Raw genomic sequence first — 16,614 nt, forward strand, 5'->3', positions numbered from 1 at the left:
CCGTTGAACACCCATTAAGTGATGAACTGTTGAACCTCTGTCACACTAAACAGACTTCAACCTCAGACACTGAGGAGAAAACCCTCCATCCCTGGCTGACGAACAGCCCTCCCTGACTCACACGGAGTCAGAAAGTGAGCAAGTCAGGGATCTCATATTCCTGAGTTCCGAAGTAAGGAAATACGGAATGAGTGTGTCACAGACATTAATTAACAAAATCTGTTTGTCTCTCTCAAAGGATGGAATTCATACGTGCCATGGGCTTTCACTTTCCCTCTTCCCTCATAGCAAAAAAGAGAGAAAAACCCCTTAAAAAAATCTTCAGTGAAGGAATTACCTATGATTTGTACATTTAGTCATCATAACAGCTATGCCCTCCGAGTGCAGAGATTTTCTCCACACCACAGACACCGTGGCTTTTTAAAAAGGGTTCAGGAGCTACTCTCTGAGAGGTAGAGGGTGTTTTCTGAGGAACTGAGATAGCCTATCATTTAAGGTTGACATTTGGAGTCCCAGGCCTTTGTGCGGCACATCTGGGGTAGTGGGAGTATGTTGTTGGGAGGTGGGCATGGGCAGATGCTGGGACCAGAGGCTTGGGAAGTCCTTTCCCCCTGTCATTACAGTACCCACATCATCTTGCTACCCAACTACATGGAGAGGCTGATGTTAAAAATAAGAAGACTCTTCTGTGAGACTCTTTTAGCAAAAGCCATTTGATTTGAGAAAATTGAGTGACTGACAGGTGGGGAGGATGGGAAATGTCTCGCCAGGAAATCATGCAGTGGAAAGCTCACATCTTTAGTTGCCAAAGTCTTTCTTACTTGAGCAAAGCCCAAAGCAACTTTAAAAAACTCAAAAAAAAAAAAAAAGGTGTTAAATACTGACAGGGATTCAGAAAATCCAAACTCCCGTGAAATTGTTTACTTTTCAGGGGAGGAGATGGTATAAAAAATGGATTAATAATGGGTTTGTGCCTTTATCGGTGTATTGCTTTACTGACCAGTAGAGAATTCCTCCCCTCCCCCACCTCTTTTTTCTACTAAGGAAGCCTCTCTATCAGTTACGCTACTGGTTCTCAGGGATGGAGAGAGAGATAGTAGTGTTACCAAAACCATCTAGAGAATCTTTTCAAAATATACATATTCATTTTCCTCTTCACCTGACCATTTAACCTGACCTGGACCCATGGGAGCATATTTTTATAGCTCTTTCTGGGGTATGGGATTTAAGAAAACTTCTCCAAAATGATCTGCTCTCCTCTTAAGACCCACTGAATGGGAGTATAACAGAGCTGATGAGTGCAAGAAACAGAAAGTTTCTTCCCACACAGAAAATAGTGAATTTTATTAGCCTACCTTTCACAGTTAGGTCCAGCATAGTTTTCTTTACAAATACACCGAACGGCTCCATTTTTTCTATAGCAGGATTCTGCAAAACTAGAATTATAAGAGAATATTAGAAGTCAATTCCATACATCACTGAAAAGATTGTCTTAACTTTTGATTCCATCATCTCTACCTTGGTGTCAGTCAAATTCGAATGAATCTCCTCATTTGCTTTACTTAAATCAAATCTTCTTCCTTTCAGGAAAGTTTAGACTAGCAGGTTCAGATAGAAAATGCCCAAATGTTCATCCACTGGTGAGACAATTTTCCAGGTCCACTTACTTATTTTGCCATAGAGGCACTTAATTCTTTTTACTCGAAGCAGTGGGAATTTCTAGAATATTTAACGCAAGTCTAAATCACATTCTCTGAAGCCAGAAATAAAATAATCAAGTTCTTTTATATGTTACCTGTGATTTTTTTTTGTTACCTGTGATTTTTGATGAAATGAGAATTTCTGTATTCTCACCATTTTCTGTATATACATTGGAAAGTTTCTCCCTTTTTTTTTTTTTTTTTTTTTGCACTAGATCTCTTCCACTCTTCAAGGTCACGGACCACTTCTAAACTGTACACTATAATCCCCACTGAACCCTAATTTCTTTGTTGTATATCCCAAAGATTGGGAATAGGGGGTACAAGGACTGGCTCTTTTGACCAAAGTCACAAAACAAGTACACAAGCAATAAATAGGACCCACAGGAAAAGGATTCTCATCCATAGAAACCCTTCTCTTGATTACTGTGTGTGTTTTTTTGTTTGTTTGTTTTGGTTGGGTTTTTTTTTTTTTAGATAATAAAAATTTGGACAAAGGACAGAAAAGCAATAAAAATATTGTTCAACTATTAAGGAAGGGGAAACAGAATATAACTCTTCACATGTTTGGAAAATTCTACATTGACACATAAATCCAACTGTATCAGGGGGGTGTGAAAAATTTTAAAGACTTACAAATTAATTGGCTTAGGTATTGTGCCATCAATGGAGTGTGACCTGCTGCTCTCACATTCCTGCTTGTATTAGCAATTTTACCCTAATGGTCTTCGGAAGGAAGCAAATGGATGTGTTTGCTTTGTTTAAAGAGATTTATACAATCAGTCAGAAGATAATATATACTTTGCCCTGAAAGGCAATGTCCACAATTTATTTTTTCTGTGTTTGGCTAAAAACATTTCAGCAAAATTATACTTCTTTGGCCTTTATTCTCCATTTTGCTTGTTCTTATTTTTTTAGCTTACTTCAAAAAACAGTTAAGAATCCAGAATGTGGACAAACCCTCATGCATGTTTCTTTGAAGATGTTTCTCCCAGCAGCCTACCCACAGCTTGAAGGACTGAAGCATCTGCCTGTGTCTGGAGTCATCTGCCTTTAGCTAATGTCCTGCTGCTTCAAACAGATGACATTTTCCTTAATTGGAACGATTACTGTAGCTTCTAGTAGATGGGGAGGATGTCTGGACAACTCCAAAATAAATAAATGAACTCTGTGCAAATGGTCCCTGGGAATAGCTGTGTGAGTATTGGTCTCAGTGGAGTGAGACTCACAGGCAGTGCCAACCATTGAGATTCCTTTTTTTTTTTTTTAATTTAACCAGCATTAATTGTTTCTATTTTACTTAAGGTAAAGTCTGTTTTTGGCTAAGGAAATGAAAACACTGAGGCTTTCTCAGCCCACATTAACAACCATGGCGCCCTCTCTAAGTGGACGGGAGCCTTTTGTTCTTGGAAACCTTTATGGAACCTAAGGAAAAATAGATTTAACACTGTTTGCTTGCTTACCTCCCTCAAGCACAATTTTGTTGCTTTCTGATGTGGCTATCGGAACTGGAAATCCAAATCCTGGTCTGGAGGCTCTACTGAAGGATATCTCAAAGTGTGATGCGGATTTCATATTAGGTGACTTTCTGAGCTCAAATAAAAGTCCTGGCACTTTAATTTTTATAGGAAGTAAAAATATGAATTTCTAAAAAGCCGAAAGGGGCAATGGGTATTTGATTTTTGATAAGATATTTGAAAATAGTCAACTAAGTCAATAATAAGGCCATATCAAAGGCTAGAACCTTATAGGATTCAGGCAAATTTGTCCTGTTCAGTGACCACAGATTACATCTGCCCACATCCCCCCATCCCACCCTTCCTATTTGTAGCCGGTTTCTTTACCCAAGTAGGACTGTTGCCACCTCAACGAAAGAAGGTCTCTCCCAATTCCTCCACACTCCCACATAATGTTTTTTTTACTTACACGTGGGGGTATTTTTGCTTTTCTGTCCATTTGCAGCAGACTTTTCAACTTTAAATGTACGCTGTTAGAAGCCTCAGTTTCCATATCTGTGAATATGTGCCTAACTGCAGAGTACATTCCCGGAGACCTTCAACTGCCCTTTGAACCCAGATCTGCTCACACACCCAAAGAGCATGAGTAGGAATGGTGATCCAATAGAAACTGTTTCCTCCTCCAAGACAGGAAGCTCATCACCCAACTGGCAATTTCTCCCTTATTTATTTTTTTTGAAAGAGCCTTTAGAAGATGTTCTTGATCAACTGAAATACCGCATAACCTAGCTGAAAAGGTGAAACAGTACTTTGTTTTAAGAACTTCAAAATGCTGCTTTATTTTGACCTATTTCAATGAAGTCAGGGCATTTTGATAGTTTTGTTTACTACTGTGACTGGCGACTAGTACTATATGACTGTCACATAATAAGTGCTTGATAAATATTTGTTGACTGAATGTAGACAAAACTTCTCAGTCCACAGGAATTAGATTCCAAAAGTTTCTTATCTTAAGACATTAAGGTCATAATTTAGGTAAGAAAGTCCTGTCATATTGTTGTGGAAATATTGGGGTTTGGAGCAAACGGTCAAGGAAGAATTCTTGAGACGTCTTCGGTGCAAATTGGTTTCTTTATTAAAGCACAGGGACAGACTGGTGGGCAGAAAGGAGGTCCACTGGGGTGGTGATGGTTGACTGATTATATACTTTCAAGCTGGGAGGGGGTTAGGGACAGCACAAACCTCCTAGGAATTTTGAAAACAAGCTGAGGGGGGGTAGCTATTGTTAGGAAAAGGTCATTTATTATTGTTTAGTAAACCCTCAGTCATGAGACCCTTCAGATGTTTATCAGTGGGCCATATGCTTAGAGGATGATTGCCAACATGTATCTTGAGGGTAGAGATAAAGGATGTTTCAAAAGGAACTTCTATATGTTTAAGGTAGACTCACAGGATCCTGGTGGGGGAGATGTGGGGGGTAGGTCAGGATAATGTTAAGCTAAGATTGACTTTCATTTGCCTTTAGAAAAGTGTCAACATCAGGCAGCTGAGCCCCCAGAGGAAGGTTACTCTGGTTTCAAGGACTTGTCAATGGGCTGTAAGTAGTAAGGAAATTTAATTTTTTCCTTTGCCTTTGTTTCCCACATCGACATGCATGGGGCAAAAAGTGCAGAAGTCAGACAATACAATTTGGAGGATTGCTTTTGCAATTCATCTTTAGTTTCCAAAGAAACTGTAGCTCAGAGCTTATAAACCTATTTTGAGCAAATGATGCTACATAGCATCTTCATTTGTATGGGAAATTATATGGAGAACCTGTTACTGGAAAGTTGGAGGTAGGTATATTTAACAAAATAACGATAGCATAGCAAGAAAGCAGAATGATGAACATCTCATCAGATATGGTTAAGACTAATGTTTGAGAGCAGAATATTAATGAACGATTAAAGAATATATCTAGATGAGACAAAGGGAGCTCATAAATCAGGATACACTTGGATGAATATAACAGAACATTTAATGTTTGAGGTTTCGATTCTCCCTCTCAATACCATCCATTTTGCACATATTGTTGATACCATGGGACATGAAAAATCACAAAGCAAGAACTGAAGCAGTTTAGTGGTTTCTAAAGAAAAATGAGGGCTATAAAATATTTGACTTCTTCACTGACAGACTCATTAGAGGATTTGAACAATCATAAGCTTTTAGGTGAAATGTTAGTTGAGTTGGTGTTCAACTAAGAAAAAAAATAGGGGGAGAATTTATTGTCATTTTTGTTCTCTTTATAAGAAAGTGTGTGGGCGGGGGTAGGGGGTGATCTTCAGGCCTTTAAAAAGTTATTTTATAAGCATTAGTTAACTTAATCTTTATAATAGCTATCAACTAAATATTACACCCAAACACTTAGAACATTGCCTGACACAGAGCAAGCAAAATACTAGTGTTAGAAAAAATACAAAGTATGTGTTTAACAAAGTCAGTAACTAGCATACAGCTTTCTGTCTGTAAGGAACCAACTCAAATGCTCCACACATATTGTCCTAGCCCAACTCTATGAGGCAGATCCTTACACCAACTCAGAAAAAAACAAAACAAAACAAAACAAAAAACCCGAGACCCAGAGCAGATAAATGAATTAATGAATGGAGCCGAGATCTGAATCTAGTCTCCTTGACCCCAAATCCCATGGAAAGTGAGACATGGGAAAAAAGTTATCTTGCTTGAGATCACACAGCTATTTTGTGCCAAACCACAGATATGAACCTAGGTTCATTACTCTTTCTACGTGTGGTATAAGAAAAAATACATATTTGATTTTTGTCCTGGTTCCTGGCACAGAGCTCCTAAAGCTCCTGGAATTCCCTGAGTGATAAGACTGTCTTTTGTGATTCAGAACGAGCTCCTCTCAGGCCTACTTGAGCTTGTGTTAATGCGGTGACTCTTGATGGGCCCCTAAGTAGTTTCAGGTTAGTGTCTGGTTGTCAGAGGTGAAAACTACTTGGTTCCAGGGTTGGAACTTTGAACCCCATCCCCTTCAACACCAACCTCAGGGGAGGGGAGAGGGGATGGAGATTGACTTCCAATCACCAATGGTTTAATCAATCACGACTAGGTAATGAAACATACATAAAGTTCTTAAACAACAAAGAAGGTTTTATGGAGCTTTGGGGTTGGTGAACAACCCTGAAATGCATAGAAATTCTACTCCCTCCCATCTCCCCCTCTACACCCTGCCCTATATATCTTCTTTGATTTGACTTGAATTATATCCTTTAGAATAAAACTGTAATTGTAAGTACAGCACTTTCCTGAGTTCTGTGAGTCATTGTAGAGAACTATTGAACTTACGGCAACCCCTGAATTTGTAGTTAGCTGAGCAGATATGTGAGTGGCCTAGGGATCCCATTTGTGGCTGGTTTCTGAAGTGGGACTTAATGTATGGGCTAACTAACTCTGGGTAGTTAGTTAATGTCAGAAATGAGCTGATTGTAGGACACTCACTTGGCTTCAGAGAATCAGAGAAATGGTTGATATTTGGAAAACCAACCAGCACTATACCAATTTAATTCTGTGTTCTATCATTTTTAAGATAATAAAGCGGCCAGTCATGACTTGACTGTTGGATTTATACATGTTATGGACCTGAAAAGAATTCCACTATTTCCATTAAGATGTATGCCTATTCTCTTTTAACTTCTCACTCAGGTCAAAACATAGCCAGAAGCGAACATTTGTTTTCTGCAAAATCTTTTATGAGCTGATTGGCCTAAAGCTTGCATTCTTTTTATCTGTGTTCTAATTCTGATTGAACAGTTTGCCACCACATGTAGGAATCCTCTTCTCTGTGAAAGTAAGAGGAAACACAACTACTGGAAGTACCGGATTGTGAGTTTGTTTGCATTACCAGTTGTGATCTCCCTAGGTCAAGGGATAGCTGAGAAATTAACCTTGCTTATAAAATCTAGGAGACTCATTTGGCCTTATGATGCTACCCAATATTTGGGGAACAGAGTCATCACCCATACTACAAGTCTCCCTGAAAGTGCGTTTAGGCTAAAGAACTTTTCTGTATCTTTTCTAGTCTCATCTCAATATGAGGTACTCAGTCTTTCCACTAAGGTGGGAAAACCTGAGAACTCTGGACAGAACAAAACTAAAAAGTACATAATTAAGGGAATAAGCAGCAGAAGAGAACATCTTCTCTCAGAACTTACTTAGCCACATGGGGTAGGGGACAGGGGCATGGCTGGCAAAACCGGGGTGGTCCTCTGATGGAATCTCCAATATAACCATCTAGACATTTCTCACAGTGCTCTCCTGTCGTGTTCCGCTGGCAGTTCTGTGAGGCAAAAGACAGGAAAATTTGACAAAACCACAAAAGAAATGCTATACACAATATATCTGGGAACCAAATACTACTCCAAGTAAAGAGGATGTGAGGCTCATGGAATTGATTGTGTGGTCAGAACTGGTCAACGCAAAGGGGCCTTGCTGGACAGTCCATACTAGAAAGGGTGGACAATGGTGGCTGACTTCATCCTGAGCTTCCGTGTGTTCATGAGCAGCCTGAGAAGTTTAGAGTTTTCATACAGAGGGGATAATTCATCAACAAGCTGATTTTTCTGCTTAGAATGCCTGGTCATCTTTTAAGATCTGTACTAGACCTTGAAACCTCCAGAAATTCCTTCTGATGCCCCTTCCCTGATCCTTCCCCCATTCCACTGCCTATATGGTACTATCTTCTCCCAACCTCAGCAGCCCTTCTGCCACATTGCGCCTCTCATACTGTACTGCCACCAACTCAAATGGAGCAGGTACTCAGTAGAATAGAGTCAACTCAGCAGTGACAAGTTCATGGATTAATTTCTGCCCAGTACTCTAAACAGGCAATTGTGCTAGTCTAATAGTTTTCTCCAATAGGACTGAACTGGATCGCACAAGCCAATGCCATTAGCACTGTGGTATTTTCATCTCTGTGTTCAACAGAGTATATAACAGTTGAATAGGGTTTTCAGTGAAAAATTATGCCATTAGAATTAGAACATTATCAAAGTCAGCCTCCTGTTTGATCCATTCCCTCAGTAACATCTATGCACAAGAGCTTCAACAGACACAACTGTTTTCAAACAACTCTCTGTGGAAGAACCTGAGGAAAGGCAAGATGGAGCAGTAGTAAGGTGAAATCTGTGCTCTTGATTTTTGTCTTTGTGTTCTATGGTGAAGTTCAAAATAGACTAACAAAACAGAATAAATCCTCCAAACATTTGACATGGGTTAACTAGTTTAATTTTTATAATTCTAAAGTAGGTAACTATTTTTTAACACCATTTTACATGTGAAGAGATGGAAACACAGAGAGGTTAAACACATTGCCCAATAAATTGTCACACAGATGGAAGGAGGTAAAAGTGAGATTCAGACTCAGGCAATCTGGCTCCAGCAGCCAGGCTGTTAATGCTCATATTATACCACTTCTCCAGTGTGTTAGACAAAAGGCTCCTTTCCCAAAAGAGTCATAAAATGACTACATTAGAAGGTGCCATACTATTTTGCTAATAGTATGGACTTCAGATCAAAAGGGCAGAGCTTCTCCACATGAGAAATGCCATCTCAATAACTTGGCCACAGAATCAGTTTAATATAGCAAGAAAGCCCAAGAGGATCACATTGGCCTTCATGTGGTTTGTCACATGATTATGCAAGACTAGAGTCTACCTAGATCTATGGTTCTCAAACTATGTCTAGGGAGGTCAAAACCATTCTCCTAATAATACTAAGATTTTATTTATCTTTTGGACTCTCATTTTCTCATGTGTGTAAGGTAGAAGCTGGGGCTCCTGGGGCTCCATGACATGGAGATAACCACCACAGATATGAGATCCAGCTCCCTTCTCTTAAGCCAAGCATGAACTATATTTTTAATTTGTAAAATATGTTTATATTTTATAAAAGCATATTACTTATGCTAATATGCAATGGGTTTATTGCTATTTTCAAATAAATTAAGAAGAAAATACTAGAGTAACTTTCAGTTTTAAATTCTTTTTTTCTTTTTTATTTCTTTTTATTTTTTTAAAGATTTTTATTTTATTTATTTATTTGACACAGAGAGAGACAGGAAGAGAGGGAGCACAAGCAGGAGGAATGGGAGAGGGAGAAGCAGGCTTCCCAGCCTCATGTGAGACTTGATCCTGGATCAGGACCTGAGCTGAAGGCAGACACTTAACAACTGAGCCACTGGATGCCCCTAAAATTTTTTTTTTAAGATTTTTTTTATTTTAGAGAGTGTGAGAGTGAGGAGGGTTGTGGAGTGGGGAGAGGCACAGGGAGAGGAAGAGAGGTACTCAAGCAGTCTCTATGCTGAACACAGAGCCCGATGTGGGGGCTCAGTCTCACGACCCTGATATCATAACCTGAGCTGAAACCAAGATTAGGTTGCTCCACCAACTGTACTATCCAGGTGCCCACCCCACCAGCTTTTTAAAAGATCTATTTACAGTTTTATTTCAAATGCAGTAAACATGGATAACCCCCACAAACAAAACTCTTTGGCAACTTGAATAACTCTCATGAGTGCAAAGGGCTCAGGAGACCAAAAGTTTGAGAACTTCTGCTCTGTCTAGATCAGTGCTTCTTAAACTTTACTGTGCACACCAATGCCCTGGAGATGTTGTGAAGTTGCAGATTCTGATCCAGGATGTCTGGGGTGGGGCCTGGATATCTGCCATTCTAACAAACTCCCAAGTATCACCAGTGCTGCTGGTCTAGACTGTACTTTGAGAAGTAGGGGTCTAGAAACACCTAGACTAAGTAACGTTGTTTGTTAATTGCTCAGCATTCGGCCCGAGCCTGAGTATCTAGCATAAAAACACAGTACAGGGGCGCCTGGGTGGCTTAGTGGGTTAAAGCCTCTGCCTTCGACTCGGGTCATGATCCCAGAGTCCTGGGATCGAGCCCCACATGGGGCTCTCTGCTCAGCGGGGAGCCTGCTTCTCCCTCTCTTTCTCTGCCTGCCTCTCTGCCTACTTGTGATCTCTCTCTGTCAAATAAATTAAAAAAAAAAAAACAGTACATTTCACTGCAATGAAGAGTGACCCAAGTGTCTCATAAATTGTAAAATTAAAGGTTTTTGCATATATCAGTTTGTTATTTTACTAATTCATTCATTCATTTAATAAGCTTGGATTCAGCTTATATCATGACAGACAATGAGCTGTGACTTATTCAGATGAAGACCAGATTCATTTATGTGTCATTTAATGAAAAAGACCTGGTTCCTGCCTTTGAGTAACTCACAGCCTTATGAAAGAAGAAGAGAGGCCAACAAACAATTGTGTGTTAGGTGCTGTGACTGAGGTATGTATAAAGGATATACCTACGATGGGGCAAAGAGGAAGAAGAGGTTCTGGCTTTTCCTAAGAAAGTTGGAGAAGACCTAATGGAGCTGATGACATTTGAATGAGGCCTTGAAGGAGAAGCAAGAAATCCTAGGTAGAGAGCAAGGGAGCACAAATTCAGACACAGACTCTGCCCATACAGAATTAGTTTTGGTGGCAGTGAGCAACTCAGTGGGGCTGGCGTAGAAAGCCTTGAAAGATTTTAGAAACGAGAATATCTGATTAGGTTGAAAGATGTCTCCATTGCTGGTAAGGAAGACAGAGTAGGGGAAAGAAAGTCTGGATCAGGGCATGATGAGTCATTGGGAAGTCATAGCTGTGGTCTGGGAGAGATGCTGTGGATGGGAATCAAGAGAAGAGAAGAGACTCTCTCTGCGGTTGAATGTTGGGGAAGACGAAAAGGAAGTTCATGAAGCATCTGGGACATCTTAGTATGAGGGTTTGGCAGAATGATTAATTAACTGAGATGAAGAACATAAGAAGAAGAACATATTCAGGGTTGGAAGAAGAAACATGATCTACATATAGGGAACTTACTTGCATTCATTTCCTATTATATTCTCACGTGACTGGGCACAAAGCAACAGAGGACTCTAAAATGTTTGGACATACAATTTTCTGATTTTATTTCAAAACTTCAGTTAGCATGGAACCAAATCCATCCCTATTTGCAAAATTTTGGGGTTTTCCAAGTTGCATCATATTGGAAAATTGTCAGAATTTTGATGTAAGAATTATGCATTTGATCTAGATACCAACCGTATAGTTGCAAGTAAAACAGGAAAAAGAAGTGTCTACAACTCATTTTTTTCTTGCTCTGGGATGTCTAATGAATGTGCTGGTTTATTAATCACACATATTTAGTCTTACAGGAACTTGTATTGGTTGATTTCTGTCCTATACACATAATAAAGGAGAGCTGGAAAAGCATGAGAAAAATGTTAATGTCTGCAGAATTTAGAGATGTAATATCTTTGCTTTCCTGAATGAAGTTTTAATTAGGCTTTGAAGTAATAAAAAATTCATTAGCTTTCAATATACTGGATTACTTCCCTTTCTCTATTACGTTTAGGGTGGGGTAGAAGTCCATTTGAATATCAATATCTTTTTAACTACAAAATTACTACAGGCAGTTGTACAGAATTTAGGGAGGCACACTGTGAAGTAAAAAGAAAATAAAAATCCATCCATGTTTCCACCAGCCAGATAACAGCTTGATGGGCATCTCTTTAGATTTCAATGATATTTTTGCTGTTCTTTTAATAGTTTTAAATCTGAATATTCTAATTCAGATTTAGAAAAAAAAATTCCTGCAATGCGGGGACAGACGCTGAAATCTTTTTAATTTTTCATTTGATTTTCACTGAGCAGATAGGGGTATCTACATGTGCTTCTCAGGCTCCCATTTTCCTCATACCTTGACCTTTACTATGTTGGTCATGTACAGAAGCACTTTCAAGTAGGTGTTTCTGTTCCTACAGCTCTTCAACCCAATACAGTGGAAAAACCACTTAACCCAGATCCTAGGATAATGTCTGGCACATAGGTGGAGCTCAAAAAAAAAAAAAAAAAAGCTTCTTTGTTAAATGGTTAGATGAGATCAATAGACCAACCAATCCTTAATCAAAAGGAAGCTGAGAAGCCTTGTTTCTGTGGTAAACTTCAAGTCAGATTTTCTCCACTCTAGTTCTGGTCAGCGGGCTCCTGGCTTTTCTTTAGATGGGAACTGGCCTTGGTCATGTCCTCTTCTTCTTCTTCTTCTTCTTTTTTTTTTTTCCCCAAAGATTTTATTTATTTATTTGACAGAGAGAGAGAGAGAGAGAGAGAGAGATCACAAGTAGGCAGAGCAGCAGGCAGAGGGAGAGAGGGAAGCAGGCTCCCCACTGGGCAGAGAGCCCAATGCGGGGCTCCATCCCAGGACCCTGAGATCATGACCTGAGCCGAAGGCAGAGGCTTACCCCACTGAGCCACCCAGGTGCCCCAGTCATGTCCTATTCTTAATTCTCTGTACGTAGCCTATAGACTTGGGGTAAAGTATGGGTTATTAGGGACCAGGCATTTCTACCACCAGCCATTTGTCTGCTTCTACCTGTTTCTTCCCCTAATTCCTTTCTCATACCTCCTTCTGGAGCTTTCCTAGAGAGTCTGCCATGTCCACTGGGGACACCTGATCTTTGGGGCCCTGTCTGGCTGACTCAGATGAGAATCCTTCCCAGTACATTCTAGTTCTGATAAGATGCAAGGTAGCTTTTTGGAAACAAAAAGGATTTCATTCATGAAAGCACTTTTCACTTAGCCACTTTTCTGCATTTGAAGAGTTAGCATCCTTCTTGTGAAGACATCTCTAAGCTCCTTTGCTATGTCTAAAATTGTAGCCTAACTTTGTCTACACTATATTTTATTGCCAAATGGCTTAGTTCCTTAAAATCAGTCAGTAAAACACAAGGTCAGTTTTAGAAATTGGACATTGGAATGGAGGAAGAATTAGAAACACCAGGGGGAAGGCAAGGCGGAAGGAAGCATTATAAGCCTTCAAAATAAAAACAAAACTAAAATGAAATAAAAAAGAAGGCCTTTTATATTTGGCTGTGTATGGAAGACGGGAGAAATGAGTTAGGCAAGCAAAAGATAAGAACTGATGAAAACTCAGGCCCACAAGGAAGGATGCAAGGAAGTGCTTGAAGAAGAAGAAATTGCTTCTTCTCTGGTGCCCTGAGAACCAGATGAGCTGGATGGAGGAGCTACAGGGCAGGAGCTGATAACGGCCCCGCTCCACCAGGAGGCCAGAGTGGGGAGGCCAAAGGAAATGGGAAAACCTGAGTTTGATTCCAGTAGGTCACCATTGGCAATATATTTATCACCTAAGTGACAAAGTATTCTATGCTGGCAAGCCTCTGTTCGCTACTTACATTTAATTCAATAAAGTTACATCCTTTTTTTGTCTTTCTAAATTAAATTTGTAAGAATATATGTATATTCATATTTAGCTCTAAGGGATAAGATTGTGGGTGATTTTCACTCTGAATTTCATGTACAGTACATAGCTGTATTGTTGTTTTGTTTGTTTTTTACATTGAGCATATATTACTTCAATCAGGAAAAAAAGCTATTTCCATCTAAGTAGAGTTGGGGTGGAGGGCTCACTATTAGGATGAGTAGGACGGCTGTTCTTTCTTTTTTAAAATATTCTGTCTGGAACATTTAAAATATTGTCTTGGAACAAAGTAACTGGAGGAAGATGGCCAGTTTCCTTGAGTGGGCATAAGAGTTTACACCCCAGTCCATTCCCAAACTTTTATTAGAACTTTGTATGCCCAGGAGCTGTGAAAGAATCATGTGAGGACCTTCTCCCTCAGAATTCCCATCTAAGTCAGAGAGAAAACCACGACAATTCCGATTCTGACAAAGTCACCTTAAGAAGAGTGGCTTTCTCACAGGCACTGGCAGGAAGGACTTTTTAAAAATTAAATTAAATTTAATTTTTTTATTAGGTTCAATTAACAAACACATAGTACATCATTAGTTTTTGATGCAATGTTCAAAGATTGATTAGTTGTGTATAACACCCAGTGCTCATCACCGCACGTGCCCCAGGAGGGACTTTCGCCCTTCTATTTCAGTCTTCCATCTTACTCGCATCCTGATGGCAGCTGATGGGCCTGACAGTCCCTATTGTCTTCTAGCTAAAAAAAAAAAAAAAAACAAAAAACCCAGATAACAAAGAGGCTTTAATTGGTCTAATTATCGGAGATGTACATTATTAGTTCAAATGCATCCATGGGATTTTCTTTTCGAATGTCACTGGGATTAAAATAACAGGAAACCAGAGAGGGAAGCATTAGAAAGGCGCAGGCTTTGGCAGCTGCTGTGTGCCTACACAACTGACTACAGAGGACATCCTGGATGTAAGGGTTATTTAAGAAGATGGGGGAGGGGGAAGACAGAAACACCAGCACTAAACAAACACTACAAAGAGATGGCCTTGTCCAGTGTTTGCCACTACATTCTCTCTGTCTCTAGAAAAGTGGCAACTGCTGGGTTCAAAGTCGATGAAATGTTCTAATTTGCATCTTAATATAATGCATTTACAATGGGTAAAAGAGCACCTCCGTGTGCACACCTCAGAGACCACTTATAATCAAAATGATCGGCTTAATGGAGATAATTATACTAATTTTGAGGTAAATAGGGTGTACTTAATTAAGAATTCTTGTAGTTTATGCAAAAATACTCTTGCACTTTTTGGAAAGCCTCTTCTGCCTCAGAAGATCTTGAAGAATCTAATTTTCCCGCCGTGTGGTACAGCTCCTGAAGGAAAACATGATCATAGGGCATAAGTCCTTAAAAATGCCTCCTAGGACTTCTACTAAAGCCATTTCTGGTAAATATTTCAATAGCCATTTTCACAAAGCTGTCAGTCCACTCAGTGAATGCAGAAAAGTTGCGGCAAAGCCCTTTTTGCTAGAAAGCTCCCCAGTATCCTCCACAAGTCTCTATAATACTTGAACAGAAGAATAATTCATTCCAGTTAAGGGAGGGAAAAAAAAGGGTCTGGGGGGGGCTGAAACACAGACTTACAAAGACCACAAGGCCAACATTTTCATTTTTATTAGCTATTTGGTTCAAACCTTTTTTTTTTTTCTAAACAAATTTTGATCTATAGACCTATCTGAAGTTGTAAAATAGGCAATGAAACAACTGTTTTATTCTTCTGCTTTATGTGGAATGAAGCCAAACATATGGCAAACTATACTATTACAGAGGAATTTGGATGGATGATCTCTTCTTCTGTGTACCCTTTTCAATCCCTCACCCTTGGCCCTATGGTAGACACCAGCTGCCTGGGATGCTAGGTCAGTTCCCTCCAGGAGCACATGCCGTGTCATACCTATGCCCGGAGGGCCAGGTAAAATCACCAGCAGTTTCTAGAAGGTGTCTTACAGGAAAAGGTACAGGGTAAAAAGGGAAACTGATTAGCTCTTTCCTAGAGAGTGCAAACATGCAGGAAGAATATTTGATCCCCTCTGAAGACGCAGAAGCCCAAGGAAGTACATGAACAGTGACAGATGCCCCGACCTACCATACAGAATCCAGAGCCATCCAAGCACTCGTCAGAGTTACCGTTGCAGCCACAGGGCAGACACTCTCCTGACTGGGTGAGAAAGAATCCAGCACCACATTTCTGAAACAGACAGAACAAAAATATATTCTTTATTGAAAAGACCTCTTTTGGTAAATATTTTTTGAGAAGAATAAGAGGAGATGTTTACTGAACTATCTAAATAATTCTTTACAGAATGTACTAGAATGAACTATTTATATTGAGATTCAGTGGTGTATATCTAATTTTTTTTTGTTATATTCTCCCCCTTTTTATATTTTTTTAACTTTTCAGGGGAATATGAATATCTTTAACACTGTCCTAATATTGTAAGGAAGAATAAGAAGATTTTGGGTAACAGTAAAGAAGAAAGAAATTTTCTGATGTTTTCTTAATGAAACCAAACCAAACCAGGACAACTGGTGAGAGTGAGGAATTGCCTCATGCTCCCTAAAAATAAAGACTTATGGTTTCAGATATTACTGGCTATAGCATAACAACTCAGGGATGTGTCTTTCATGCTTAAAATTTTTTTTCTCTTCAGATCCTAACATTTTAAACAGAAGGGTTGAGAAGTTAATGAGTTCTTATACTTGTCAGGTCTTATGTGGGTGTCATTCATATATTTCATTTTTTCTTATAGTTCTGTGAAGAACACATTATTTTCCCGATTCTAGTGATGAAATCATTAGACACAGAGGTGCTAAGTGGGCTGTGGCAATGTTAAACCATCTTTCAATACACCAGTCAACCTACACAACGATGAATTGCCCCTTGCCCTTGCCAATGTCACTCATGCCCTACTTGAGAAACTTTGCGACATTGTTCCTAATTTACATGATGGGAGTTGTAGACATGTATTTTATTTTTCTTCAGAATGTCTTAGTGATGCAAGGCAGCAAGGGCATTATAGACCTGGAAGTCCACTCCCCCCATCAGACAGATTCACTTCTAAA

General features: G+C 39.5%; 1 protein-coding gene across 2 annotated transcripts in view; it reads right to left on the minus strand.

The window, feature by feature from the left end:
- Window positions 1–16,614, minus strand: part of LAMA4 (laminin subunit alpha 4) — a 144,318-nt gene that overhangs the window by 91,940 nt on the left and 35,764 nt on the right. For both annotated transcript variants that reach the window (XM_032858354.1, XM_032858353.1), the window contains exons 2-4: window positions 15,638–15,739; window positions 7,375–7,499; window positions 1,356–1,436 (exon numbers count right to left, since the gene is read on the minus strand). In XM_032858354.1, the coding sequence (XP_032714245.1) occupies window positions 1,356–1,436; window positions 7,375–7,499; window positions 15,638–15,739 (308 nt within the window). The remainder of the gene's footprint in view (window positions 1–1,355; window positions 1,437–7,374; window positions 7,500–15,637; window positions 15,740–16,614) is intronic.

This window comes from Lontra canadensis, unplaced genomic scaffold (genome assembly GCF_010015895.1).
Source record: "Lontra canadensis isolate GAN:19392208 unplaced genomic scaffold, GSC_riverotter_1.0 scaffold14, whole genome shotgun sequence".
Lineage (NCBI taxonomy): Eukaryota > Metazoa > Chordata > Mammalia > Carnivora > Mustelidae > Lontra > Lontra canadensis.